Source organism: Oncorhynchus kisutch, unplaced genomic scaffold (genome assembly GCF_002021735.2).
Source record: "Oncorhynchus kisutch isolate 150728-3 unplaced genomic scaffold, Okis_V2 scaffold4007, whole genome shotgun sequence".
Lineage (NCBI taxonomy): Eukaryota > Metazoa > Chordata > Actinopteri > Salmoniformes > Salmonidae > Oncorhynchus > Oncorhynchus kisutch.
The window spans coordinates 166,189-191,597 of record NW_022265952.1 but is presented as its reverse complement, the minus strand read 5'-3'; the positions used below and the strand labels follow the sequence as shown (position 1 = coordinate 191,597).

At 46.0% G+C, this 25,409-nt stretch overlaps 1 protein-coding gene and 1 pseudogene across 2 annotated transcripts in view; both read left to right on the top strand.

The window, feature by feature from the left end:
• Positions 1-3,130, top strand: part of LOC116373017 (zinc finger protein 208-like) — a 29,914-nt gene extending 26,784 nt beyond the window's left edge. The window contains exon 7 of one of the 2 annotated variants that reach the window (XM_031821670.1): positions 160-3,130. In XM_031821670.1, coding sequence (XP_031677530.1) covers positions 160-1,880 — 1,721 coding nt within the window. In that variant the 3' untranslated portion in view covers positions 1,881-3,130. The remainder of the gene's footprint in view (positions 1-159) is intronic. The other variant, XM_031821671.1, reaches the window with a different exon arrangement.
• Positions 3,131-6,884: 3,754 nt separating this feature from the next.
• LOC109880424 (lysosomal alpha-glucosidase-like) overlaps positions 6,885-25,409 on the top strand; it is a 43,652-nt pseudogene continuing 25,127 nt past the window's right edge.

Sequence of the window (25,409 nt, the reverse complement as noted above, 5' to 3'; positions counted from 1 at the left end):
GCCCAGGTTTTTCAGAAATCCTGGTTGGAAGATTCCCGGAATCAGGAGGGAATAAACAGGAAATCCGGAATCCTCCAGCCAGGATTTCAGTAAAACCTGGGGATTTTCTCTTGACTCGTCTGCTGCTTTGTTTAACCTGTTCCAATTATTTTCACACAGGATATAATCCCAGTCAGAGTTCTGACATTGAAGAGAGTCCCTCTACATCAGGAGAACCTGAACATCACCAGGAGAATCACACAGCTAAGAGCTCTCACTGCTGTTCAGTGTGTGGAAAAGACTGCCAAAAATTATCGGCGCTACAAAAACACATGAGAATTCACACAGGAGAGAAGCCTTACCACTGTACTTTGTGTGGAAACCAATTCCGTGAGAAGGGACACCTGAAAGCACATCTGAAAACTCACACTGGAGAGAAACCTTACCACTGCCCCACCTGTGGGATGAAGTTCGCCCATTTGGGAGCCATGAAAATACACCTGCTGACACACACTGGAGAGAAACCTTACCCCTGCTCTGTGTGTGGGAAGAGTTTTACCCAATCATCGCGTTTGAAGCAACATTTCCGGACGCACACAGGAGAGAAACCTTATTCCTGCTCTGTATGCAGGAAGAGTTTTGCAAGACCAGCAGACCTTAAAGTCCACCACAGAGATCACACAGGGGAGAAACCTTACAGCTGCACTGAATGTGGCCAGAGCTTCACCAGTTCCCACAACCTATGGAAACATCAGAAGACCCATCTACCACCTGGACTACCACAACCTGTTGAGTTTGACAACCACAACCAAACACCAGAGATGAATGCTGAAAACGAAGGACTGAAGGAGGAAGATGAAGAGGAGGAATTTAGTGTTCTGATCAATTCTGATGGAGAAGAAGTTGGATTGGACTTGGATCCTCCTCGTCTCAATCCTCCTCTGAGTTCTGAGGAAGAGGAGAGTCCGTCAACATCAGGAGAAACTGAACAACACCAGGTGAACCACAATACAGCTCTGAGGTACAGCTGCTCTGTGTGTGGGAAGCAGTTCAACCACAAAGGACATCTGCGAAGACACGAGAGTGTACATTCAGTTGAAAAACCTTATGGTTGCTCAGACTGCGACAAGATGTTCGGTTCCACCATAGCTCTGAATAGACACAAGAAGTTACACAGAGAAGAGAAACCTCACATTTGCACAGTGTGTGGTAAAGGTTTTGTTCAACTGTCACGTTTGAAGGAACACTACCCGACGCACTCTGGAGAGAAACCACACTGCTGCTCTGTGTGTGGGAAGCGCTTCACTACTGCGTCGTACCTCAAAACGCACAGCAAAGTCCACCTGGGGGAGAGTCCTTATACCTGTAACATATGTAGGAGAGATTGCCAGAAGTTGTCCGCATTCAAGTTACACATGAGGATCCACACAGGAGAGAAGCCCTTCAGTTGCGCTGTGTGCGAGAAGCAGTTCACTCAGAAAAGACATCTGCAAGACCACCAGAAAGTACACACTGGAGAGAAACCGTACCCCTGCCCCCACTGTGACAAGCGGTTCAGCTTCTCCTCCGCCTTGAAAAGACACCAGCAGTTACACACAGGAGAAAAACCCCACTGCTGCTTTGTGTGTGGGAATAGTTTCTCTCAAGCAGGGCGCCTGAAAGAACACCTACAGACGCACTCGGGAGAGAGACCTTTCTCCTGCTCTGTCTGCGAGAAAACCTTCAGAAAAGCTTCTGAACTCACGATACACAACAGATCGCATACAGGAGAGAGACCGTACAGCTGTGCTGAATGTGGTAAGACATTCACCAGTTCTATGAAGCTGGGACGACACAAGAAGATCCATCAGAACACAAAAACTGAAGAGGTTCTGACTAAAGATGTGAAGAGTATTCCATGAGTATTGATGATGATGAAGAAGTGGAGGCTGCCTCCGCAGTTAGTGGATGCTAGTAGGGTGAAGAGGAGAAGGAGCCTCTACAGTCAGTGGATGCTAGTAGGGTGAAGAGGAGGAGCCTCCGCAGTTAGTGGATGCTAGTAGGGTGAAGAGGAGAAGGAGCCTCAACAGTCAATGAATGCTAGTAGGGTGAAGAGGAGGAGCCTCTACAGTTAGTGGATGCTAGTAGGGTGAAGAGGAGGAGCCTCTACAGTCAGTGGATGCTAGTAGGGTGAAGAGGAGAAGGAGGAGCCTCTACAGTCAGTGGATTCTAGTAGGGTGAAGAGGAAGAGGAGGAGCCTCTACAGTCAGTGGATTCTAGTAGGGTGAAGAGGAAGAGGAGGAGCCTCTACAGTTAGTGGATGCTAGTAGGGTGAAGAGGAGGAGGAGGAGCCTCTACAGTCAGTGGATTCTAGTAGGGTGAAGAGGAAGAGGAGGAGCCTCTACAGTTAGTGGATGCTAGTAGGGTGGATAATCGTGATGATTGAAAGAGTGCCGCTTGATGACCGTTGGTCTCCTAACGAGGTGCCGGTTTAGACTGAGAATGATGAACAATGATGACCTCATAACGTAAAAAATATATATATATATCTGCACACTGATGCATGTTTCCAAGAATTGTATTATTTTTATTTTAAGTGAGCAATGTTTTTTGTGAAAGGTTAATGGTTTCAAGATTAAGACAATTTGTATCAAATACATTTAAACTGTAAAAAAGAAAAGAAGCATGAAAAGGTGCATAAAGACAGAACAGTATAAAGCAGATCAACAACATACTATCACACATCAGTCAATCCAACGTGAGAAATGACATGAGCCAACAAGCCCCGGTGGTATCTATCAATGTTTTAATTAAGTGATCATTCTTCTTTCTATTTTATTATGGTTCATTTCATGTGATTAATATGCTAATTATGCAACAATCCAAATATTAGGTTTGTAGTCCATAGAGTAGCTCTTCTTCCCTGTTCTTAACACTTTACAATAACTTGTCTTTTAATATCAATGTTCATAATCTTAGCAAATGATGTTAGTTGTTTGAGAAATGTAGGATATTGCTGAAAGAAGCGTGTGTGTGTGTGTGTGTGTGTGTGGACAATCATTTCAGAATGAGGTGTTTGTGGAATATTGATATGGATGTGATGTCATAATCATGTTACGTGATGTCATAATCATGTTACGTGAACAATGGAAATAAAAGTATAGATGGTGAATGTGCCAGTCCTTTCATTGCCCGGAATCGGCACGTGTTGTTGATGACATTTACACCACGGCATGCCACTATTACAACACCTCTCAACATATGTGGTTTCTGGTTTTAGTGGAGAGGATCTAGCCTGGTACAACCATCCAGAGGTCTCGTGAGCTTGCGTTCCGATTCGCGAATTGTCTGGAGAGCTGAGATTCTTCTGGAGAGCTGAGGCTGAGATTATTCTGGAGAGCTGAGAGTATTCTGGAGAGCTGAGAGCATTATGGAGAGCTGAGAGCATTATGGAGAGCTGAGAGCATTATGGAGAGCTGAGAGCATTCTGGAGAGCTGAGAGCGTTCTGTAGAGCTGAGAGCGTTCTGTAGAGCTGAGAGCGTTCTGTAGAGCTGAGAGCGTTCTGGAGAGCTGAGAGCGTTCTGGAGAGCTGAGAGCGTTCTGGAGAGCTGAGAGCGTTCTGGAGAGCTGAGAGCGTTCTGGAGAGCTGAGAGCGTTCTGTAGAGCTGAGAACATTCTGTAGAGCTGAGAGCATTCTGCAGAGCTGAGAGCGTTCTGGAGAGCTGAGAGCATTCTGGAGAGAGACCCCCACATCCCCCCCTTCTTCCTGTCTCAATGTTAAACTCAAGACACATTATCTTCACACATTTTAGATGCTTTTTACTGACAGACACAAGTCAATAATCAGCTCGGCCTGATTATAATCAGCTAGGCCAAGTCAATAATCAGCTAGGCCTGATTATAATTAGCTAGGCCAAGTCAATAATCAGCTCGGCCTGATTATAATTAGCTAGGCCAAGTCAATAATCAGCTCGGCCTGATTATAATTAGCTAGGCCAAGTCAATAATCAGCTCGGCCTGATTATAATTAGCTAGGCCAAGTCAATAATCAGCTCGGCCTGATTATAATTAGCTAGGCCAAGTCAATAATCAGCTAGGCCTGATTATAATCAGCTAGACCAAGTCAATAATCAGCACTGCCTAAACTGCTGGCTTCCCCCAATAGGCACATGCCTATACACTTGTGATTTGAAACAATCCACAGCTATTTATTTGAAGGAGCTAATGGCCCTCTGTGGCTGAGTCAAGCTCTCTGGTAATGACTCTGTGGCTGAGTCAAGCTCTCTGGTAATGACTCTCTGTGGCTGAGTCAAGCTCTCTGGTAATGACTCTCTGTGGCTGAGTCAAGCTCTCTGGTAATGACTCTCTGTGGCTGAGTCAAGCTCTCTGGTAATGACTCTGGCTGAGTCAAGCTCTCTGGTAATGACTCTCTGTGGCTGAGTCAAGATGTCTGGTAATGACTCTCTGTGACTGAGTCAAGCTCTCTGGTAATGACTCTCTGTGGCTGAGTCAGCTCTCTGGTAATGACTCTCTGTGGCTGAGTCAAGCTCTCTGGTAATGACTCTCTGTGGCTGAGTCAGCTCTCTGGTAATGACTCTGGCTGAGTCAAGCTCTCTGGTAATGACTCTCTGTGACTGAGTCAAGATGTCTGGTAATGACTCTCTGTGGCTGAGTCAAGCTCTCTGGTAATGACTCTCTGTGACTGAGTCAAGATGTCTGGTAATGACTCTCTGTGACTGAGTCAACCTCTCTGGTAATGACTCTGGCTGAGTCAAGCTCTCTGGTAATGACTCTCTGTGACTGAGTCAAGATGTCTGGTAATGACTCTGGCTGAGTCAAGCTCTCTGGTAATGACTCTCTGTGGCTGAGTCAAGATGTCTGGTAATGAATTGTGAATGCATTTATTTAGACAGGAGGAGTAATTATAATATTTTAACAAAAGATCCATTTACTTTAGGGGAAGCCAGAATCCAAACTGCGCAGCTGCCAATTTACCTTTCTAATTAGCGAATGGCTGAAACCAGAGATCTGTAAATAACGACGAGATGCTCATGTCCCCGCCCAAACAATGTGAAACGTCATCCCAAATGCGGGAACGCAGGCGACAAGTTTAGGTCTGCATATTATGCCACATAGAAACGCATTGGACTTATTGAGGACATATTTTTAGCGGGTGAGCCCTCTCTCTTCGCCTCTTCCTCTCAGCTGAAACTAGCCAGCGAAACAGCGCCCCTCTGTCTTACTATATGTAGCCCATGTATTTGATCCTGTCTGGCCAGAAAAGGTATGACATGCCACACAACTACTGTCCAGACAGCATCAGATACAGGTTAATTTCTATGGGCACCAGCACTGTTCATGCCACACTACTACTGTCCAGACAGCATCAGATACAGGTCTATTTCTATGGGCACCAGCACTGTTCATGACACACACCGTTCACACGCCTCTTGGTGGTGGAGAGGATTTTGCAGGTTTAAAGTGTATTTCCTGCAGTTCTACACATTTTGTCATCGGGGTGCAAAGAAAATATTGCTGTTTAAAAGAAAAATTTCTTGCAATTCTAAACATTCACCATGTCTAATATGTATTCATTTGAGTGACAATAAAAATTACAACGTTATCTATGTGCTAAAAAACCAACTATCCCATGCTGTCATGGACTAGTTGACCCGGACATTTCAGACCAGTTATACATATCTCTCTAAGGTCTGTAATGACTGACAAGACAAGAGGAACTGAACGATGAACTACCCAATTTCTACGTTGCACCTTTTGTACATTCTACTATTACTACTTTCAAGAGTAAGTTTAAAGCCGGACCTTTAAAAAAATGATATACACTGCATTCTGAAAGTATTCATCATCAATCTACACACACACACACAATACCTCATAATGACATCACAATACCTCATAATGACATCACAATGACAAAGCAAAAACATTCTTTTACAAATGTATTAAAATACAAAACAGAAATATCACATTTCCATAAGTATTCAGACCCTTTACTCAGTACTTTGTTGAAGCACCTTTGGCAGCGATTACAGCCTCGAGTCTTCTTGGGTATGACGCTACAAGCTTGGCACACCTGTATTTGGGGAGTTTCTCCCCATTCTTCTCTGCAGATCCTCTCAAGTTCTGTCAGGTTGGATGGAGAGCATCGCGGCACAGCTATTTTCAGGTCTGTCCAGAGATGTTCAAATCGGGTGGGGGGGGGGCATCCTTTACCTCAGGGTTTCCCAAACTCGATGAAACCTTGTTTGACCAGTCTTGGGGTTGGAAACAGCCGGTTGAATTAGTCATTACGCCTGATAGGGAAACCAAGTCACTTCAAAACATTATTTGATATATTGACGTTCACACATTTAATGTGCTGCCACATACTGAACATTAGAATTATTCCCCGATGCGGATGTTTCAGCTCGCTAACCGTCTCTGATTTGACTCGAACAGCGCTACAAGCAAGGCTGCCATTTTCGGTCAACGCACCTCAGCAGAGACGGAAGAGAATGCAAGACAACCCACTCCCTATTTTTTTTTCTGGTCCATATATGGTTAATGAACTTCGCAGACTAGCTCTAGCTGCTAATGCATTGGTGTCAAATGGATAGCCACCCTGTCGAGCAGAACAGAACTGAATATTTTTGGGAAACAGCCTGAGTGGGACATCATTTATCCACCATCTTTGACCTCACTGCCTGGGACTTGCCTGGGCACAAAGTGTAAAGAGTTGACTGGGTAGAACCTCCACAGATATAGTATGCAATCTTTTGTTTAATTTTTTATTTAATTAAGAGACACAGGGCTGTCAGATTTGATTTAGTTCTTCCGTTTCTCTGTCTCCAGTACAGTAGGTGGCGGTAGTGCACCGTTAACGGTAAATCCCGACCGCCGTTAAATCCCCCGAAGAAGAACAGCAGCCTGAGAGAACAACAACTTGTTTATGGAAGGAGAGACGACGGCATGCTAGACACGTTTTCAAAAAACCTACATCGAGGGAACGTGTATTATTATTATTAATTTTATTAGTGAAAAACCCGAAACAAACAGCTGAGGTAAGAAACGTTCGTGGGTGTCGCTTTCTTTTATCTCGTATCCAAGGAAACTAACGTTAGATAGCAACTCAAACAAGCCTAATGTTGGCTACAGGGCTAACCAGCTAATGTTTACTGTCCTCACAAAGCCTCGTCCTTCACCATCCTGTGTTATGTGGCAGAGGACGTTTAATCAATAACACATTTATCGTGGATACTTTGGTAAAACGGGCACGCAAGCTAAGTTAGAGGGATACTAACTAGCTCGTTGTTTAGGTAACCTTACTTTCATAGCCTAGTTTTTGTTTATTAAATCCCTGTAATACGATATCGTGTAGTTGAGGTCAACTCAGCTAGTATCCCCAGCCGAGGTGGCCAGATATATTAACCTTTGGCATTTACAGCACCGCTTGTGTTGGCTGTCTACGGGTCGAAAGTCTAGCAAGGCTATTCGGCAATGTCCAATTTATGAAGCTATGTATGCAATCTTATCTAACTATATGATACAGTCGAATCTACTAGCCAGTCGGCTTACTGGAGATGTGTGTACACAGGTCTTTACAGTATCTGTAAACCAAACACTGGGTTTAATATGCCGCTACCTGTGTCTGTAGTGTCCTCACCCGTCTACGTTGTCCTGGTCTCTGTGTAGATGGTGTCTTATAAGCGACTGAGCCCAGAGGATGTCCAGTTCACCAACGCTGCTGCTTCAGAGGAGGCTCCTGTACGGGAGGAGGTGAGAACTACCTGACACTCTCGTGGGATTCTGTCATGTATAGTAATGTAGTGTCATGTAGTCACATTTTACCCCAACCCTACAGTACCAGTCAAAAGTTTGGGACACACCTAATCATTCAAGGGGTTTTTCTTTATTTTTTTACTAATTGTCTACATTGTAGAATAATAGTGAAGACATCAAAACTATGAAATAACACATATGGAATCATGTAGTAACCAAAAAGGTGTTAAACAAATCAAAATATTGTTTATGTTGAGATGTCTGTTACTCTGTGAAGCATTTATTTAGACTGTAATCTGAGGCTGGGAACTCTAATGAACTGATCCTCTGGGTCTTCCTTTCCAGTGGCGGTCCTCATGAGAGCCAGTTTCATCATAGCGCTTGATGGTTTTTGCGACTGCACTTGAAGAAACTTTCAAAGTTCTGAAAATGTTCCTTATTGACTGACCTTCATGTCTTAAAGTAATGATGGACTGTCGTTTCTCATTGCTTATTTGAGCTGTTCTTGCCATAATATGGACTTTTACCAAAGAGGGCTTTTTTCTGTATACCAACCCTACCATGTCACAACACGACTGATTGTCTCGAACGCATTAAGAAGGAAAGAAATTCCGCAACTTTTAACAACAACTTTTAACAAGGCACACCTGTTAATTGAAATGCATTCCAGGTGACTACCTCGTGAGGCTGGTTGAGAGAATGCCAAGAGTGTGCAAAGCTGTCATCAAGGCAAAGGGTGGCTCCTCTGAAGAATCTCAAATATTTGGATTTGTTCAACACGTTGTTGTTGTTGGTTACGACATGATTCCATACGTGTTATTTCATAGTTTTGATGTCTTCACTCTTATTCTACAATGTAGAAAATAGTAAAAAATTAAAGAAAAACTCTTAAATGAGTAGTTGTGTCCAAACCTTTGACTGGTACAGTACCTCAACTGCTTTGCACCCCTGCATTTTTACAAAAGAGCAGAAACAGACTGGCAGGTGATTGACTTGTGTCCTGCACCCCTGCAGGGGGTGTACTGTATATCAAGCTGCCTCACACTGCAGAAACAGGAGATGGGCTCCTGCCCCTATGAGCCGTTCTGACTCGCACAGGCCAAGGCTCACGTTCTTACCCAGACTACACCAGTGTTTTGTACTGTCTTGTACTCTACTGTTTAGTATTGTGTCGTATTGCAGTCAAACTGTAACTGTCGTTGTGATTTCAGGGGAAGGACCCAGAGGAGACAGAGCGCCCCCTGCTGCCCCGGAGGCCCTCCTGTTCTGCCACCACGGCCCTCATCTCCCTGGGCTCCCTGCTGCTCCTGGTCTGTGGCCTCTGGCTTCTGGTGACCATCTTCTGGCTCCAAGCCCCCTCCAACAGCGTCCCCCACAGGGCCCCGCCGCCCAGGGGCTCCCCAGGGACGGGTGGGGGAGACGGGGGTAGAGCCCTACCAGAGCCCCAGGCTTGTGGAGTGGTCCCAGAGGCCTGGAGGTTTGACTGCTACCCAGAGAGAGGGGTGGTGGTGACCAGGGAGTTGTGTGAGGCGAGGAACTGTTGCTTCATCCCTGCCTCCTCCTCCCCCCCTGCCCTGGGGAGGAACGGTGTTCCCTGGTGTTTCTACCCTCCTGGGTTCCCCTCCTACTCCCTGGTGTCTGTTAACGCCACAGACTTGGGTCAGACGGGAACTCTGGTGAAGACGGTGAAGACCTACTACCCTAAAGACATTCTGACCTTACAGCTGGGGCTCCTCTATGAGACAGACAACAGGCTCCGAGTCAGGGTGAGGAGGCAGGGAGGATACACCAATACATACAGTGGGGCAAAAAAGTATTTAGTCAGCCACCAATTGTGCAAGTTCTCCCACTTAAAAAGATGAGGCCTGTAATCTTCATCATGGGTACACTTCAACTATGACAGACAAAATGAGAAAAAAATGGTCCCTTATTTTCCATCATAATTTGCAAATAAATTCATTAAAAATCCTACAATGTGATTTTCTGGATTTTTTTTCTCATTTTGTCTGTCATAGTTGAAGTGTACCTATGGTGAAAATTACAGGCCTCTCTCATCGTTTTAAGTTCTTTGCCCCACTGTACATACTGACACACATGAATGTACTGTACACACACACACACACCAATACATACATACTGACGCACATGAATGTACTGTACACACACAAATTAATGCTCACACACACATAAATACAGACAGATGCACATGAAAGTACTGTATAGACACACATTAATGCTCGCTCTCACACACACACACACACACACACACACAGGCAGAAGTGCACACACACATGAATTCAGTCCCTGTGTCAGATCTCTGGGGTCTTTGGCCGTCATATCATTCATCTCTCTTTTGTTATGTTCAGATCACCGACCCGTCTGAGTCGCGGTTCGAGGTGCCAATCGCCGTGCCCAAGGCCACAGAGAAGGCCTCTAGTCCCGCCTACTCTGTGGAGCTGTCCAATGAGCCGTTTGGCATCATCGTTAAGAGAACTTCCACAGGAGCTGTGCTGTATGCATGAGTTATTCTCTGTCTCTCTCTCTCTATGGTTTCTACTCTGTCTCTCTGTCTCTCTCTGTAGTCTCTACTCTGTCTCTCTCTCTCTGTAGTCTCTACTCTGTCTCTCTGTCTCTCTCTCTCTGTGGTTTCTACTCTCTGTCTCTCTCTGTAGTCTCAACTCGGTCTGTCTGTCTCTCTCTCTCTCTGTAGTCTCTACTCTCTACTCTGTCTTTCTCTCTGTAGTCTCTACTCTCTCTCTGTCTCTCTCTCTCTCTAGTCTCTACTCTCTCTGTAGTCTCTACTCTCTCTCGGTAGTCTCTACTCTCTCTGTCTGTCTCTCTCTCTCCATCTCTCTCTCTCTGTAGTCTCTACTCTGTCACTCGGTCTCTCTCTCTAGTCTCTACTCTCTCTGTAGTCTCTACTCTCTCTCGGTAGTCTCTACTCTCTCTCTCTCTCTGTCTTTCTCTGTCTCTCTCTCTCCGTCTCTCTCTCTCTCTGTAGTCTGGTTGGAGTAATCTGGGAATTGGGATAGTTTCTTTTGATTTAACATAATGTCTGTGCTTGTGTGTCTGTCTTCATGTTGTCCCCCCCCCAGCCTCAACACCACGGTAGCTCCTCTGTTCTACTGTGACCAGTTCCTCCAGCTGTCCAGCAGTCTGTCCAGTCAGTACATCTATGGGCTGGGAGAACACCGCTCCTCCTTCCTACACGACATCCACTGGAACACCCTCACCATGTGGGCTAGAGACGTGGCGCCCACGGTAACGGCTCCCGTCTCCAGACCACATATTGACCGTCTCGGTCTCATCCCTTCTACCTGACCATGACTATTCTATATCCTGTGTCTGTAGGACCTCATCCCTTCTACCTGACCATGACTCTATTCTATATCCTGTGTCTGTAGGACCTCATCCTTTCTACCTGACCATGACTCTATTCTATATCCTGTGTCTGTAGGACCTCATCCTTTCTACCTGACCATGACTCTATTCTATATCCTGTGTCTGTAGGACCTCATCCCTTCTACTTGACCATGACTCTATTCTATATCCTGTGTCTGTAGGAGCTGACTAACCTGTACGGGGTTCATCCCTTCTACCTGGCGATGGATGAGGGAGGGACGGGGACAGCACATGGATTCTTCCTGCTCAACAGCAACGCGATGGGTCAGTGGCCACGTCCCATTTCTACCATTACTACCTTTACTCTAGCTCCTGTTTACCTGGGACATGATGGGTCAGTGGACACGTCCCATTTCTACCATTACTACCTTTACTCTAGCTCCTGTTTACTGGGACACGATGGGTCAGGCGCTGGCCTGTTCCATTACTACCTTTACTCTAGCTCCTGTTTACTGGGACGTGATGGGTCAGGCGCTGGCCTGTTCCATTACTACCATTACTACCTTTACTCTAGCTCCTGTTTACTGGGACACGATGGGTCAGTGGACACGTCCCATTACTACCGTTACTACCTTTACTCTAGCTCCTGTTTACTGGGACATGATGGGTCTGTGGCCACGTCCCATTACTACCATTACTACCTTTACTCTAGCTCCTGTTTACTGGGACATGATGGGTCTGTGGCCACGTCCCATTACTACCATTACTACCTTTACTCTAGCTCCTGTTTACTGGGACACGATGGGTCAGGCGCTGGCCTGTTCCATTTCAACCATTACTACCTTAACTCTAGCTCCTGATTACTGGGACACGATGGGTAAGTGGCCACGTCCCATTACTACCGTTACTACCTTTACTCTAGCTCCTGATTACTGGGACACGATGGGTAAGTGGCCACGTCCCATTACTACCATTACTACCTTTACTCTAGCTCCTGTTTACTGGGACACGATGGGTCAAGCGCTGGCCTGTTCCATTTCAACCATTACTACCTTAACTCTAGCTCCTGATTACTGGGACACGATGGGTAAGTGGCCACGTCCCATTACTACCGTTACTACCTTTACTCTAGCTCCTGATTACTGGGACACGATGGGTAAGTGGCCACGTCCCATTACTACCATTACTATCTTTACTCTAGCTCCTGTTTACTGGGACGTGATGGGTCAGGCGCTGGCCTGTTCCATTTCAACCACCTTTTACGTTCAGTATCTTCAATCTCCATTGATGTCTGAGTGATGCTGTGTGGTCTTTATGGCTTGTTTATGAATGCTCTGTGGATGTTGGTTCTGTAGACGTGGTCCTCCAGCCGGGCCCTGCCATCACCTGGCGTACCATCGGTGGGATCCTGGACTTCTACGTCTTTCTGGGTCCCGATCCGACCTCTGTGATTGGACAGTATTTGGAGGTCGTAGGTCAGTCTACAGAAAGATAAGGACCTATTTCTTCCTCGTGTCCTTGGAAGCCGTCACTGTCTGATTCTCGCCGTCATCTCTGTCAGGTTACCCCGCCATGCCGGTCTACTGGGCGCTGGGCTACCATCTCTGTCGCTGGGGTTACGGAAGTAGCAATGCCACCTGGGACGTCGTCAAGAACATGAGGAACTATGGAATACCTCAGGTACGTTCCGCTGACTCCGTGTGTGTGTGTGTATATACTGACTGACTCAGTGTGTGTGTGTATATATATATATATACTGGCTGACTCAGTGTGTGTGTGTATATACTGACTGACTCAGTGTGTGTGTGTATATATACTGACTGACTCAGTGTGTGTGTGTATATATACTGACTGACTCAGTGTGTGTGTGTGTATATATACTGACTGACTCAGTGTGTGTGTGTATATATACTGACTGACTCAGTGTGTGTGTGTATATATACTGACTGACTCAGTGTGTGTGTGTATATATACTGACTGACTCAGTGTGTGTGTGTGTATATATACTGACTGACTCAGTGTGTGTGTGTATATATACTGACTGACTCAGTGTGTGTGTGTATATATACTGACTGACTCAGTGTGTGTGTGTGTGTATATATACTGACTGACTCAGTGTGTGTGTGTGTGTGTATATACTGACTGACTCAGTGTGTGTGTGTGTGTGTATATATACTGACTGACTCAGTGTGTGTGTGTGTATATACTGACTGACTCAGTGTGTGTGTGTATATATACTGACTGACTCAGTGTGTGTGTGTATATATACTGACTGACTCAGTGTGTGTGTGTATATACTGACTGACTCAGTGTGTGTGTGTGTATATACTGGCTGACTCAGTGTGTGTGTATATATACTGACTCACTCAGTGTGTGTGTGTGTATATACTGACTCACTCAGTGTGTGTGTGTATATACTGACTGACTCAGTGTGTGTGTGTGTATATACTGACTGACTCAGTGTGTGTGTGTGTGTATATATACTGACTGACTCAGTGTGTGTGTGTGTGTATATATATACTGACTGACTCAGTGTGTGTGTGTGTATATATACTGACTGACTCAGTGTGTGTGTGTATATATACTGGCTGACTCAGTGTGTGTTTGTGTATATACTGACTGACTCAGTGTGTGTGTGTGTATATACTGACTGACTCAGTGTGTGTGTGTATATATACTGACTCACTCAGTGTGTGTGTGTGTATATACTGACTCCCTCAGTGTGTGTGTGTATATATATACTGGCTGACTCAGTGTGTGTGTATATATACTGACTGACTCAGTGTGTGTGTATATATACTGACTGACTCAGTGTGTGTGTATATATACTGGCTGACTCAGTGTGTGTGTGTATATACTGGCTGACTCAGTGTGTGTGTGTGTATATACTGACTGACTCAGTGTGTGTGTGTATATACTGGCTGACTCAGTGTGTGTGTGTATATACTGGCTGACTCAGTGTGTGTGTGTGTATATACTGGCTGACTCAGTGTGTGTGTGTATTTATACTGACTGACTCAGTGTGTGTGTGTATATATACTGACTCAGTGTGTGTGTGTGTGTGTGTGTGTGTGTGTGTGTGTGTATATACTGACTCCCTCAGTGTGTGTCTATATATATATATATATATATATACTGGCTGACTCGGTATGTGTGTATATATACTGGCTGACTCAGTGTGTGTGTGTGTATATATACTGACTGACTCAGTGTGTGTGTATATATACTGGCTGACTCAGGGTGTGTATATACTGACTGACTCAGTGTGTGTGTGTATATACTGACTGACTCAGTGTGTGTGTGTGTGTGTATATACACTGACTGACTCAGTGTGTGTGTGTATATATACTGACTCAGTGTGTGTGTGTGTGTGTGTGTGTGTGTGTGTGTGTGTGTATATACTGACTGACTCAGTGTGTGTGTGTATATACACTGACTGACTCAGTGTGTGTGTGTATATACTGACTGACTCAGTGTGTGTGTGTGTATATACTGACTGACTCAGTGTGTGTGTGTATATACTGACTGACTCAGTGTGTGTGTGTGTGTATATATACTGACTGACTCAGTGTGTGTGTGTATATATACTGACTGACTCAGTGTGTGTGTGTGTATATATATACTGACTGACTCAGTGTGTGTGTATATATACTGACTCAGTGTGTGTGTGTATATATACTGGCTGACTCAGTGTGTGTGTATATATACTGACTGACTCAGTGTGTGTGTGTATATATACTGACTGACTCAGTGTGTGTGTGTATATATACTGACTCCCTCAGTGTGTGTGTATATATACTGACTCCCTCAGTGTGTGTGTATATATACTGGCTGACTCAGTGTGTGTGTGTGTACTGACTGACTCAGTGTGTGTGTGTGTGTGTATATACTGACTGACTCAGTGTGTGTGTGTATATACTGACTGACTCAGTGTGTGTGTGTATATACTGACTGACTCAGTGTGTGTGTGTGTATATACTGACTGACTCAGTGTGTGTGTGTGTGTGTATATACTGACTGACTCAGTGTGTGTGTGTGTGTGTGTATATATATATACTGACTGACTCAGTGTGTGTGTGTGTATATATATACGGACTGACTCAGTGTGTGTATATATATACGGACTGACTCAGTGTGTGTGTGTATATACTGACTGACTCAGTGTGTGTGTGTATATACTGACTGACTCAATGTGTGTGTGTATATACTGACTGACTCGGTGTGTGTGTATATACACTGACTGACTCTGTGTGTGTGTGTATATACTGACTGACTCAGTGTGTGTGTGTATATACACTGACTGACTCTGTGTGTGTGTGTGTATATACTGACTCAGTGTGTGTGTGTGTGTATATACACTGACTCACTCAGTGTGTGTGTGTGTGTATATACTGACTGACTCAGTGTGTGTGTATATATACTGACTCCCTCCGTGTGTGTGTATATATTTACTGGCTGACTCAGTGTGTGTGTGTATATATACTGACTGACTCAGTGTGTGTGTGTATATACTGACTGACTCAGTGTGTGTGTGTGTATATACACTGACTCACTCAGTGTGTGTGTGTGTATATACTGACTCACTCAGTGTGTGTGTGTATTATACTGACTGACTCAGTGTGTGTGTGTGTATATTACTGACTGACTCAGTGTGTGTGTGTGTGTATATATACTGACTGACTCAGTGTGTGTGTGTGTGTATATATACTGACTGACTCAGTGTGTGTGTGTGTGTGTATATATACTGACTGACTCAGTGTGTGTGTGTGTATATATACTGACTGACTCAGTGTGTGTGTGTATATATACTGACTGACTCAGTGTGTGTGTGTGTATATATACTGGCTGACTCAGTGTGTGTGTGTGTATATACTGACTGACTCAGTGTGTGTGTGTGTATATACTGACTGACTCAGTGTGTGTATGTATATATACTGGCTGACTCAGTGTGTGTTTGTGTATATACTGACTGACTCAGTGTGTGTGTGTGTATATACTGACTGACTCAGTGTGTGTGTATATATACTGACTCACTCAGTGTGTGTGTGTGTATATACTGACTCCCTCAGTGTGTGTGTGTATATATATACTGGCTGACTCAGTGTGTGTGTGTATATACTGACTGACTCAGTGTGTGTGTATATATACTGACTGACTCAGTGTGTGTGTATATATACTGACTGACTCAGTGTGTGTGTATATATACTGACTGACTCAGTGTGTGTGTATATATACTGGCTGACTCAGTGTGTGTGTGTATATACTGGCTGACTCAGTGTGTGTGTGTATATACTGACTGACTCAGTGTGTGTGTGTATATACTGGCTGACTCAGTGTGTGTGTGTATATACTGGCTGACTCAGTGTGTGTGTGTATATACTGGCTGACTCAGTGTGTGTGTGTATATACTGGCTGACTCAGTGTGTGTGTGTATATACTGGCTGACTCAGTGTGTGTGTGTGTATATACTGACTGACTCAGTGTGTGTGTATATATACTGACTGACTCAGTGTGTGTGTGTATTTATACTGACTGACTCAGTGTGTGTGTGTGTATATACTGGCTGACTCGGTATGTGTGTATATATACTGGCTGACTCAGTGTGTGTGTGTGTATATATACTGACTGACTCAGTGTGTGTGTATATATACTGGCTGACTCAGGGTGTGTATATACTGACTGACTCAGTGTGTGTGTGTATATACTGACTGACTCAGTGTGTGTGTGTGTGTGTGTGTGTGTGTGTATATACACTGACTGACTCAGTGTGTGTGTGTATATATACTGACTCAGTGTGTGTGTGTGTGTGTGTGTGTGTGTGTGTGTGTGTGTATATACTGACTGACTCAGTGTGTGTGTGTATATACACTGACTGACTCAGTGTGTGTGTGTATATACTGACTGACTCAGTGTGTGTGTGTGTATATACTGACTGACTCAGTGTGTGTGTGTATATACTGACTGACTCAGTGTGTGTGTGTGTGTATATATACTGACTGACTCAGTGTGTGTGTGTATATATACTGACTGACTCAGTGTGTGTGTGTATATATATACTGACTGACTCAGTGTGTGTGTATATATACTGACTCAGTGTGTGTGTGTGTGTATATATACTGGCTGACTCAGTGTGTGTGTATATATACTGACTGACTCAGTGTGTGTGTGTGTATATATACTGACTGACTCAGTGTGTGTGTGTATATATACTGACTGACTCAGTGTGTGTGTGTATATATACTGACTCCCTCAGTGTGTGTGTATATATACTGACTCCCTCAGTGTGTGTGTATATATACTGGCTGACTCAGTGTGTGTGTGTGTACTGACTGACTCAGTGTGTGTGTGTATATACTGACTGACTCAGTGATTGTGTGTATATACTGACTGACTCAGTGTGTGTGTGTATATACTGACTGACTCAGTGTGTGTGTGTGTATATACTGACTGACTCAGTGTGTGTGTGTGTGTATATACTGACTGACTCAGTGTGTGTGTGTGTGTGTATATATATATACTGACTGACTCAGTGTGTGTGTGTGTATATATATACGGACTGACTCAGTGTGTGTATATATATACGGACTGACTCAGTGTGTGTGTGTATATACTGACTGACTCAGTGTGTGTGTGTATATACTGACTGACTCAATGTGTGTGTGTATATACTGACTGACTCGGTGTGTGTGTATATACACTGACTGACTCTGTGTGTGTGTGTGTGTATATACTGACTGACTCAGTGTGTGTGTGTATATACACTGACTGACTCTGTGTGTGTGTGTGTATATACTGACTCAGTGTGTGTGTGTGTGTATATACACTGACTCACTCAGTGTGTGTGTGTGTGTATATACTGACTGACTCAGTGTGTGTGTATATATACTGACTGACTCAGTGTGTGTGTGTATATATACTGACTCCCTCCGTGTGTGTGTATATATTTACTGGCTGACTCAGTGTGTGTGTGTATATACTGACTGACTCAGTGTGTGTGTGTATATATACTGACTGACTCAGTGTGTGTGTGTGTGTGTATATATACTGACTGACTCAGTGTGTGTGTGTATATATACTGACTGACTCAGTGTGTGTGTATATATACTGACTGACTCAGTGTGTGTGTATATAAACTGACTGACTCAGTGTGTGTGTATATATACTGGCTGAACTCAGTGTGTGTGTGTATATACTGGCTGACTCAGTGTGTGTGTGTGTGTATATACTGGCTGACTCAGTGTGTGTATATATACTGACTGACTCAGTGTGTGTGTGTATATACTGGCTGACTCAGTGTGTGTATATATACTGACCGACTCAGTGTGTGTGTGTGTATATATACTGACTGACTCAGTGTGTGTGTGTGTATATATACTGACTGACTCAGTGTGTGTGTGTATATATACTGACTGACTCAGTGTGTGTGTGTATATATACTGGCTGACTCAGTGTGTGTGTGTATATATACTGGCTGACTCAGTGTGTGTGTGTGTATATACTGGCTGACTCAGTGTGTGTATATATACTGGCTGACTCAGTGTGTGTGTGTATATATACTGACTGACTCAGTGTGTGTGTGTATATACTGGCTGACTCAGTGTGTGTGTGTGTATATACTGACTGACTCAGTGTGTGTGTGTATATATACTGACTGACTCAGTGTGTGTGTGTATATATACTGACTGACTCAGTGTGTGTATATATACTGACTGACTCAGTGTGTGTGTATATAAACTGACTGACTCCGTGTGTGTGTGTGTATATATACTGACTGACTCCGTGTGTGTGTATATATACTGACTGACTCAGTGTGTGTGTGTGTGTGTATATACTGGCTGACTCAGTGTGTGTATATATACTGACTGACTCAGTGTGTGTGTGTATATATACTGACTGACTCCGTGTGTGTGTATATATACTGACTGACTCAGTGTGTGTGTGTATATACTGGCTGACTCTGTGTGTTCACAGTTCTCCCTCAGCATGGAACAGGACTGTCTTCCTTGACAGGAGTTAACTGTGTGTGTTCCAGGCTGTGCAGTGGAATAACAGTGTGTGTGTGTTCCAGGCTGTGCAGTGGAATAACAGTGTGTGTGTGTTCCAGGCTGTGCAGTGGAATAACAGTGTGTGTGTGTTCCAGGCTGTGCAGTGGAATAACAGTGTGTGTGTGTGTTCCAGGCTGTGCAGTGGAATAACAGTGTGTGTGTTCCAGGATGTGCAGTGGAATAACAGTGTGTGTGTGTTCCAGGCTGTGCAGTAGAATAACTGTGTGTGTGTGTTCCAGGCTGTGCAGTGGAATAACAGTGTGTGTTCCAGGCTGTGCAGTGGAATAACTGTGTGTGTTCCAGGATGTGCAGTGGATTAACAGTGTGTGTGGTGTTCCAGGATGTGCAGTGGAATAACAGTTGTGTGTGTGTGTGTGTTCCAGGCTGTGCAGTGGAATAACTGTGTGTGTTCCAGGATGTGCAGTGGAATAACTGTGTGTGTTCCAGGATGTGCAGTGGAATAACTGTGTGTGTTCCAGGATGTGCAGTGGATTAACAGTGTGTGTGTGTTCCAGGATGTGCAGTGGAATAACTGTGTGTGTTCCAGGATGTGCAGTGGAATAACTGCGTGTGTGTGTGTGTTCCAGGATGTACAGTGGAATGATATAGACTACATGGACCGTTCTCTAGACTTCACCTTTGACCCCACGGCCTTTTCGACCCTGCCTGGCATGGTGAAAGACCTGCACAGCCACGGACAGCGCTACGTCATGATGCTGGTACGTTATTAATGCTGGTAACCCTCTCCCCCCCCCTCTAGGGGTATTAACCCTCTCCTCCCCCTCTAGGGGTGTTAACCCTCTCCTCCCCCCTCTAGGGGTATTAACCCTCTCCTCCCCCCTCTAGGGGTATTAACCCTCTCCTCCCCCCTCTAGGGGTGTTAACCCTCTCCTCCCCCCTCTAGGGGTATTAACCCTCTCCTCCCCCCTCTAGGGGTATTAACCCTCTCCTCCCCCCTCTAGGGGTGTTAACCCTCTCCTCCCCCTCTAGGGGTGTTAACCCTCTCCTCCCCCTCTAGGGGTACTAACCCTCTCCTCTCCCCTCTCGGGGTACTAACCCTCTCCTCTCTCCCTCTAGGGTTATTAACCCTCTCCTCTCTCCCTCTAGGGGTATTAACCCTCTCCTCTCCCTCTAGGGGTGTTAACCCTCTCCTCCCCCCTCTAGGGGTATTAACCCTCTCCTCTCTCCCTCTCGGGGTATTAACCCTCTCCTCCTCCCTCTAGGGGTATTAACCCTCTCCTCCCCCTCTAGGGGTATTAACCCTCTCCTCCCCCTCTAGGGGTATTAACCCTCTCCTCCCCCCTCTCGGGGTATTAACCCTCCCCCCTCTCGGGTATTAACCCTCTCCTCCCCCTCTAGGGGTATTAACCCTCTCCTCCCCCTCTAGGGGTATTAACCCTCCCCCTCTAGGGGTATTAACCCTCTCCTCCCCCCTCTAGGGGTATTAACCCTCTCCTCCCCCCTCTAGGGGTATTAACCCTCCCCCCTCTAGGGGTGTTAACCCTCCCCTCCCCCCTCTAGGGTATTAACCCTCTCCTCCCCCCTCTAGGGGTATTAATCCTCCCCCCTCTAGGGGTATTAACCCTCTCCTCCCCCCTCTAGGGGTATTAACCCTCTCCTCCCCCCTCTAGGGTATTAACCCTCTCCTCCCCCCTCTAGGGGTATTAACCCTCTCCTCCCCCTCTAGGGGTATAACCCTCTCCTCCCCCCTCTAGGGGTATTAACCTCTACTTCCCCCCTCTAGGGGTATTAACCCTCCCCTCCCCCCTCTAGGGTATTAACCCTCTCCTCCCCCCTCTAGGGGTATTAACCCTCTCCTCCCCCCTCTAGGGTATTAACCCTCTCCTCCCCCCTCTAGGGGTATTAACCCTCTCCTCCCCCCTGTAGGGGTATTAACCCTCTCCTCCCCCCTCTAGGGGTATTAACGCTCTCCTCCCTCCCTCCCCCCTCTAGGGGTGTTAACGCTCTCCTCCTCCCTCCCCCCTCTAGGGGTGTTAACCCTCTCCTCCCCCCTCTAGGGGTATTAACCCTCTCCTCCCCCCTCTAGGGGTACTAACCCTCTCCTCCCCCCTCTAGGGGTACTAACCCTCTCCTCCCCCCTCTAGGGGTACTAACGCTCTCCTCCTCCCTCCCCCCTCTAGGGGTGTTAACCCTCTCCTCCCCCCTCTAGGGGTATTAACCCTCTCCTCCCCCCTCTAGGGGTACTAACCCTCTCCTCCCCCCTCTAGGGGTACTAACCCTCTCCTCCCCCCTCTAGGGGTACTAACCCTCTCCTCCCCCCTCTAGGGGTACTAACCCTCTCCTCTCTCTACAGGACCCAGGTATCAGCAGTGTCCAGCCAGAAGGAGGGTACTGCCGTATGACGAAGGTCTGAGGAGAGGAGTCTTCATCAACCACACAGATGGAAGCACACTCATCGGGAAGGTAGGGAGACACACACACAGATGGAAGCACACTCACCAGGAAGGTAGGGAGACAGAGAGTTTAGAGAGAGATGGACCAGCAGCTGGAGGTCTCCTAGAGGTTAGAAAGAGATGGACCAGCAGCTGGAGATCTCCTAGAGGTTAGAGAGAGACGGACCAGCAGCTGGGAGGTCTCCTAGAGGTTAGAGAGAGATGGACCAGCAGCTGGAGGTCTCCTAGAGGTTAGAGAGAGATGGACCAGCAGCTGGAGGTCTCCTAGAGGTTAGAGAGAGATGGACCAGCAGCTGGAGGTCTCCTAGAGGTTAGAGAGAGATGGACCAGCAGCTGGAGGTCTCCTAGAGGTTAGAGAGAGATGGACCAGCAGCTGGATGACTCCTAGAGGTTAGAGAGAGATGGACCAGCAGCTGGAGGTCTCCTAGAGGTTAGAGAGAGATGGACCAGCAGCAGGAGGTCTCCTAGAGCTTAGAGAGAGATGGACCAGCAGCTGGAGGTCTCCTAGAGGTTAGAGAGAGATGGACCAGCAGCTGGAGGTCTCCTAGAGGTTAGAGAGAGATGGACCAGCAGCTGGAGGTCTCCTAGAGGTTAGAGAGAGATGGACCAGCAGCTGGAGGAAGTGGGCTGATGGCTACATGCTGTATCCTGCCTGCCGTTGTGCCCTTGAGCAAGACCATTAACCTCTAAAAGGTTTACTGCGCCCCCCTCTGCTCCAGCCTCTTTAACATGTGTGTTTGTTTCTGTGGGATAAGCAGAAGGCACATTTCTGTTGACCAGTAAAGTCAACTACCTCTTTTCCTTGCCCTCTCTCTCTCTCTCTCCTCTCCTATGTTGTTCACCTCTCTCTCTCTCTCCTATGTTGTTCACCTCTCTCTCTCTCTCCTCTCCTATGTTGTTCACCTCTCTCTCTCTCCTCTCCTATGTTGTTCACCTCTCTCTCTCTCCCCTCTCCTATGTTGTTCACCTCTCTCTCTCTCTCTCTCCTCTCCTATGTTGTTCACCTCTCTCTCTCTCTCTCCTCTCCTATGTTGTTCACCTCTCTCTCTCTCTCTCCTCTCCTATGTTGTTCACCTCTCTCTCTCTCTCTCCTCTCCTATGTTGTTCACCTCTCTCTCTCTCTCTCTCCTCTCCTATGTTGTTCACCTCTCTCTCTCTCTCTCTCTCTCCTATGTTGTTCACCTCTCTCTCTCTCTCTCTCTCCTGTGTTGTTCACCTCTCTCTCTCTCCTCTCCTATGTTGTTCACCTCTCTCTCTCTCTCTCCTCTCCTATGTTGTTCACCTCTCTCTCTCTCTCTCTCTCCTCTCCTATGTTGTTCACCTCTCTCTCTCTCTCTCTCTCCTATGTTGTTCACCTCTCTCTCTCTCTCTCTCTCCTGTGTTGTTCACCTCTCTCTCTCTCCTCTCCTATGTTGTTCACCTCTCTCTCTCTCTCCTCTCCTATGTTGTTCACTTCTCTCTCTCTCCTCTCCTATGTTGTTCACCTCTCCTCTCCTATGATGTTCACCCCTCTCAGGTGTGGCCAGGTCTGACAGCGTTCCTGATTTCTCTGACGATGTGACCCATGAGTGGTGGTACGACAATCTCAAGAGGTTCCACGACAAAGTTCCCTTCGACGGACTCTGGATCGTACGTAAGAGTGTGTGTGTGTGCTGACATCTAACCGTGTGTGTGTGTGTGTGTGTGTGTGTGCTGTCATCTAACCTTGTGTGTGTGCTGTCATCTAACCTTGTGTGTGTGTGTGTGTGTGTGTGCTGTCATCTAACCTTGTGTGTGTGTGTGTGTGTGTGTGTGTGTGTGTGCTGTCATCTAACCTTGTGTGTGTGCTGTCATCTAACCTTGTGTGTGTGTGTGCTGTCATCTAACTTGTGTGTGTGCTGTCATCTAACCTTGTGTGTGTGTGCTGTCATCTAACCGTGTGTGTGTGTGCTGTCATCTAACCTTGTGTGTGTGTGTGTGTGTGTGCTGTCATCTAACCTTGTGTGTGCTGTCATCTAACCCTGTGTGTGTGTGTGTGTGTGTGCTGTCATCTAACCTCGTATGTGTGCTGTCATTTAACCTTGTGTGTGTGTGTGCTGTCATCTAACTTTGTGTGTGTGCTGTCATCTAACTTTGTGTGTGCTGTCATCTAACTTTGTGTATGTGCTGTCATCTAACCTTGTGTGTGTGATGTTCATCTAACCTTGTGTGTGTGTGTGCTGTCATCTAACGTGTGTGTGTGTGTGTGTGTGTGTGTGTGTGTGTGCTGTCATCTAACCTTGTGTGTGTGCTGTCATCTAACCTTGTGTGTGTGCTGTCATCTAACCTTGTGTGTGTGTGTGCTGTCATCTAACCTTGTGTGTGTGTGCTGTCATCTAACCTTGTGTGTGTGTGTGCTGTCATCTAACCTTGTGTGTGTGTGTGTGTGTGTGTGTGTGTGTGTGCTTTTATCTAACCGTGTGTGTGTGTGTGTTTGTGCTGACATCTAACCTTGTGTGTGTGTGTGTGTGTGTGTGCTGTCATCTAACCTTGTGTGTGTGTGTGTGTGTGCTGTCATCTAACCTTGTGTGTGTGTGCTGTCATCTAACCTTGTGTGTGTGTGTGCTGTCATCTAACCTTGTGTGTGTGTGCTGTCATCTAACCTTGTGTGTGTGTGTGTGCTGTCATCTAACCTTGTGTGTGTGTGTGTGCTGTCATCTAACCTTGTGTGTGTGTGTGTGCTGTCATCTAACCTTGTGTGTGTGTGTGTGTGTGCTGTCATCTAATCTTGTGTGTGTGTGTGTGCTTTTATCTAACCGTGTGTATGTGTGTGTGTGTGTGCTGACATCTAACCTTGTGTGTGTGTGTGCTGTCATCTAACCTTGTGTTGTCATCTAACCTTGTGTGTGTGCTGTCATCTAACCTTGTGTTGTCATCTAACCTTGTGTGTGTGCTGTCATCTAACCTTGTGTGTGTGTGTGTGTGTGTGTGTGTGTGTGCTGTCATCTAACCTTTGTGTGTGTGTGTGTGTGCTGTCATCTAACCTTGTGTGTGTGTGTGCTGTCATCTAACCGTGTGTGTGCTGTCATCTAACCGTGTGTGTGTGTGTGTGCTGTCATCTAACATTGTGTGTGTGTGTGCTGTCATCTAACCTTGTGTGTGTGTGCTGTCATCTAACCTTGTGTGTATGTGTGTGTGTGTGTGCTGACATCTAACCTTGTGTGTGTGTGCTGTCATCTAACCTTGTGTTGTCATCTAACCTTGTGTGTGTGCTGTCATCTAACCTTGTGTTGTCATCTAACCTTGTGTGTGTGTGTGCTGTCATCTAACCTTGTGCTGACATCTAACCTTGTGTGTGTGTGTGCTGTCATCTAACCTTGTGTTGTCATCTAACCTTGTGTGTGTGCTGTCATCTAACCTTGTGTTGTCATCTAACCTTGTGTGTTTGTGTGTGCTGTCATCTAACCTTGTGTGTGTGTGTGTGCTGTCATCTAACCTTGTGTGTGTGTGTGTGCTGTCATCTAACCTTGTGTGTGTGTGTGTGTGTGCTGTCATCTAACCTTGTGTGTGTGTGTGTGCTGTCATCTAACCTTGTGTGTGTGTGTGTGCTGTCATCTAACCTTGTGTGTGTGTGTGTGCTGTCATCTAACCTTGTGTGTGTGTGTGTGTGTGCTGTCATCTAACCTTGTGTGTGTGTGTGCTGTCATCTAACCTTGTGTGTGTGTGTGTGTGTGTGCTGTCATCTAACCTTGTGTGTGTGTGTGTTGTCATCTAACCGCGTGTGTGTGTGCTGTCATCTAACCCTGTGTGTGTGTGTGTGTGCTGTCATCTAACCGCGTGTGTGTGTGTGCTGTCATCTAACTTTGTGTGTGTGCTGTCATCTAACCTTGTGTGTGTGTGTGTGCTGTCATC